The sequence below is a fragment of the Anarhichas minor genome, unplaced genomic scaffold, assembly GCF_050575085.1.
Source record: "Anarhichas minor isolate MPS153535 unplaced genomic scaffold, ASM5057508v1 ptg000123l, whole genome shotgun sequence".
NCBI lineage: Eukaryota > Metazoa > Chordata > Actinopteri > Perciformes > Anarhichadidae > Anarhichas > Anarhichas minor.
In genome coordinates this window covers 1,597,501-1,602,500 of record NW_027466569.1, presented here as the reverse complement: position 1 = coordinate 1,602,500, position 5,000 = coordinate 1,597,501, and the positions used below count along the sequence as shown (strand labels likewise).

The following is a 5,000-nucleotide window of genomic DNA, read 5'->3' as shown; positions in this document are numbered from 1 at the left end:
TATCAGAGATGTGATACCTCTGACTTTCAAATGTTGAAACAGATTAACAGAAATAAAAGTTGCATGTTTAAATATGTATGTGTAGCTATACCATCATTGTTGTGAAAATCATTATTAATAATTATTGTGAGGAATAATTAACTGACATGTGATCAAACAGTCTCTTCACATATATTATTATTATTAAGGTGATCTGTGCAACTTTGTTATTCAGGAAGTTTGTATCAAATAAGTAGCTCTTCGTACTACTCGGTACCCTTGAAGTAGCTCTCAGTTTAAAAAAGGTTGGTGACCCCTGGTCTACAATATAGTTTAGTTGTATGAAAAGTTACATCGTTATTTTTAATTGAATGCAATTATGTTCAGCTTTTTTCTGTCAGAAGCAGAGAGTCATTTCTCTCAGAATATATGGAGAAACTGTTTTTATCTGACAGGACAGACGTTATAGACGACAACAGGAATCCTTTTTGTGTTTAATGTCATACGTTTCTACTGGAAATCAGAATCGTGTCATATAAGTGAAAATGTAATGAATGTAAAACATGACATGTTAAATAAATATGTCATGTGTAAAAAACCTCAAATCAAACTTTGAAAGTTGCCCGCATCATAAAACCAACAGCATCCATCATGTGTTGGATGTTTAAAACATGTCGGATTCTCCTCCAATCAGGTAGAATTTAACTTATTAAGAGAAACTGTGTTATTTAGTGTCAATTATGTTTGATGAATCTATAAAATGTCACAAAATGAAGAACCCAGAAGTATGTGACCAAACGATAATCAGTTTTAAATGTAATAAAACAAAGATGTGAGTAAATCCTAACGTCCTCAAGAAGCCAGAAACAGAAAGTCTGATGTTTCTGATCCATAAATTACTTCAAAATCAAGTTTCAGGTGTCTAATAATTTCATATCTTGCCCATAAACTTTGGTTTATAAACAAATAGATTTCATGGAGGTACAAATAAATGGTGTGCTGAGGTACTAGAACTCACCGCTGGCATTTTTGCCACACATGAGATGCTCGTAGACCTGCAGGAGCCCCCACAGCTCCGCGTCGCTGTTCACGGCTCCGTCCAGCAGCTCCGCGGTCAGCGGGCAGCAGGTGACCCCGCAGCGCGGCACCTCCTCCTCCTCCTCTTCCTCGGTCAGCCTCGCAGCCTGCAGCGCCCGTCCGACCACCTCCTCCGCCAAACTCTCCACGCAGGCTGTCAGGCACACGGCGGCGTACTCGTGCACGCGTACCGACACGCGCGTCTCCACCATCCACCTGAAGAAGTGGCCCGCGGAGAGCGTCAGCCCGCAGCGCGCGGACTTCCCCCGCTGACGCGCGGCGTCCCCGGAGCTCATGCAGTGCAGGGACACGGCCCTCACCGCAGAGGAGACGCACTTCTCGGCCAGACCCCAGCTCAGCACTAGCCTCGCCGCGCTCTGGACCTCCAGACGCGTGCACCGCCCGTGGAGCGTACTCAGCCGCTGCGCCTCCCGGGAGATCCGCACCAGAGCCCTCCGGAGCAGACAGGACAGCCTGCGGACAGCCTCCCCGGTGAACGACGCATCCGAACCGGCGACCCGGCGCACGACTTCCCGCAGCTCCCGCTCGGTCCACGGATACTCCTCCACGTCGGGCAGGCGGGGACACTTGAGCAGGACGTCCGCCGCTTCCTCCGGCAGCGTGCTCACCGTGTCCCTGCTGCCGTTCCTGCTGCACAGAGAGTCGGCGCGCTGCCACCAGGCACCCCGGTGAGGATAGCTCGTGTGCGGCCGAGACTCCCTCGACCTCTCGGAGGAGGACAGGCTCAGGGACGGGCAGGGGTCCCCGGTCACATAGCCCGGGTCCAGGCTCAGGTCCTCCAGGGTTTTCACCAAAACACTACAGGCCATGATGAAGAGGGTTTAGATGTGTTTAACCGGAACAGAACGAAACGTTTTCCATTCAATCCAAGTTTCAAGTTTGGAAAAAGTCCAACTGCTCAGAGCAGACAGCTGCACGAGACTGTGCACAGCGACCCACAACATGAAGAGTTTTACGCACGCGGACCAATCACACTCCTGTAACAACAACACAGGTGAGTTTACTTCCCTGCCCGACAGCGCCCCCCTGTGGCCTCAGTAGGCCTACACACTCACACCTGAACTACAGAACTGCAGGTGAGCTTTTGATCAGGAGGAGCACATGAAACTTCTGATGATGATTTTCAAAATAAAACCCCACTACACTGCTGTTTCAGGAACCCCATAATGCGCAGTATTCTTTTCAGCATCGGACAATATTATATTTCAATATCATGTGCTATATTATTTCCATTAATCTATGTGCAATATAACTTTCTACTACTTTTTCAATATCAGGCTCAATATTACTTTTCTATTCTAGATCTGCTGTTAGTATCACTTCTCATACACTTTAGATTTTTACTCGTTTAATCTTTGTTGTATTTTCTATTTTAGTAGAATTGTTTACTTTATTTACTTTAATCTTATTGTTGTGTTTACACTGGTGTCAGTATTATTTATGTTACACTTAATAAATGTTATTCTATTGTTCATATATGTTTATATTTGTATTCTATTGGTTGTTCTTCTGTTGTAATCTTTAATAAAACTCTCGCATAAGAATTTCCTTCAGGATTAATAAAGTTCTCCATCCATCCATCCATTATCCAAACCTCTTATCCTGTTGAGGGTCACGGGGCGCTGGAGCCGATCCCAGCTAACAATAAAGTTCTATTATATCTTATCTTAAAATAAGAGTAAATATGCATTTTTAAATGACTGTTATTTTAATTAATGTCATTAAGTCATGAGATAATGTGTAGATTACATTAAGTTCGTGGTATACTAATTGCGTTTTGTACAGTTTCATATCAGGGAAATATGTTTATAGTTAAAGAGATGTTTGTCAGTTATGCTAGCTTCGATTTAGCATAGCTAGCATAGCGATAAAGGTTAGCATTAAGGTAATGCTCAGATCATAAAACTACAGAGTTTTAAACTAATTAAAAGACGAAACAAAACGTTAACTTGTAAACTTTATCGGCATTAATTAATGTTTATTTTTTACTTATTTGAACAGAGCCAGGCTGCTGGACCGGGTTTCTAGTTTTCGTGTCAAGCTAATGTTAAGCTAACGTAGCTTTAAGGCCAGATACAGGTGGTAGGCTACATTATCCCTTTCCTCATCTCACTTTCGACAAGAAAGCTAATAATCTTTGTTTATTTCACAAAATATCAAACTGTCCCTTTCATAAACCTCATTTCCCTAAATTTACGCCTTTTATTTTAAAATAAATTCCCCAAATTCCTGTATTTTCTGGCAGTTTTAGTCACTTAGACTCTCCATCGACCATTTCTAACTGTGAGTTTGTCGACATTTAACATCCTTTATTTCTGCTTTTAATCCTTCTGACATAAAATCAAGTCTCACACTTAACAGATAGAAACACAGAAGATCAAGGAAGATACAAGTTGTATTGTTTCAGCTCCAGGTTTTCATTGACTTCTTCAAACTCCTAACAAAAAGAAATGTGAGCGAGTTTCAATGTACAAAGAATCTGCAGCCAAGAATCAAACATTTAGTTTCTCCTCCACAGTCTGAGCTGAAGGCTTCATGATGTCTGAACAGAACTTCTCCTGAGGCTACTTTCATACACAATTATTCAATCATTGAAATACAGTCAGATGTCATTAAAAGCCAGAACGTATTCACATCATTCAAAATAATGGCATTAAATTGCATGACTTGAGTATTTCTAATCTGATTCGTTGTCGTTTGGATGAATTCTAAATGTTTAAAAAAGTCTTTCTACACATTTCTACTCCTCCGGGTCGTCATGCTCCACCTAAAGCCGCCACAAGGTGGCAGACTTTCACTGTTTCTAAGCACACAGCTGAAGAAATGATTTTCTAATTCTTTCCAACTACTGGTTCTACAATACTGTACACACATTAACATCTGAGCAGAAGAAGAAGAAGCTCAGTGGAAAAGCAGCAAATATTCCAGTTAGCGCTGAAATGACCTGGAAGCCTTTTCTTTATTCTAAGGAGATAAAAACAATAAATTACTGAGCTATAAAAACCACGTATTTCAAAATGAGCTCAATAGGTTTCAACGTGTACGATCGTAACAGTGAGCCAGCTCACCACGTCGTTGCTCTTTGTTCAACTACGACAAACGTCCACAGAAGAGCTGAAGCTGATCCAGATAAGCATCGAGACGTTGGTACAGAAAATAAAACTGTAACTCTGCTAGCAAACAGTTTGTACAAAGGCTGACTCAGCAACATTTTGTTCTACAAAACTACAAAAAAGTGTTTTTTATGGTAAAGGGTGATCATCAGAGACGTCGTTCAGATTCCTTCTCTGCAAAAAAGACTTCAAAGTAATTCAGATCTTTTTTTTGGGCTGAATGCTCCGTCTGGGAAATGTTTCTCAAAGATGCAAATAACATGCGGTGTGAGTGAGAGAAGTGTTCTTCTCTCTGTGGAAGGTGATGCTGTGAAGGTACTTTGATCCCATTTTTACTTTTGAAGCATTTAGTTAAAGTTACTACAGAATACTTTTCATTTGAATTTGATCCAATACCAATACATGTGCACTAGAAACCACATTCATCTGGTTTACACAAATTAAAAGCAGAATAGGAAAAACACTAGATCCTACACTTCCCATAATGCAACTTTCTAAACGGAGGAAATCACTCCGTCTCTGCAGATCCTGGAGGAGAGATTATCTGTGAACGATAATGAACTCATTAAAACTCATTTTTGTGAAGTTGTTCTGGATGCAAAGAACATGATGGCTGCCTGTAGCGCTCAGCGAGGTGCAGCGCTTTATCAGCGTTATAAACTGTGGATGAGCTGACTTGGCAAATTTCACGCTGCTGAGCCAAGTTTCCTTCTCTTCATAATCTGTATATGGATCCTTTAAAGCCATGCCGATGTTTGCTCACAGCCCCGATATGCAAATGAGTTATTGGCCAAAACATTGAGATTCAAG

General features: G+C 41.6%; 1 protein-coding gene across 1 annotated transcript in view; it reads right to left on the bottom strand.

Moving 5' to 3' along the window:
• The window catches only part of LOC142940972 (ankyrin repeat and BTB/POZ domain-containing protein 2-like), an 18,836-nt gene extending 16,950 nt beyond the window's left edge, over positions 1-1,886 (bottom strand). Inside the window, exon 1 of the mRNA XM_076083189.1 lies at positions 998-1,886. Coding sequence (XP_075939304.1) covers positions 998-1,886 — 889 coding nt within the window. The remainder of the gene's footprint in view (positions 1-997) is intronic.
• Positions 1,887-5,000: the final 3,114 nt, after the last annotated feature.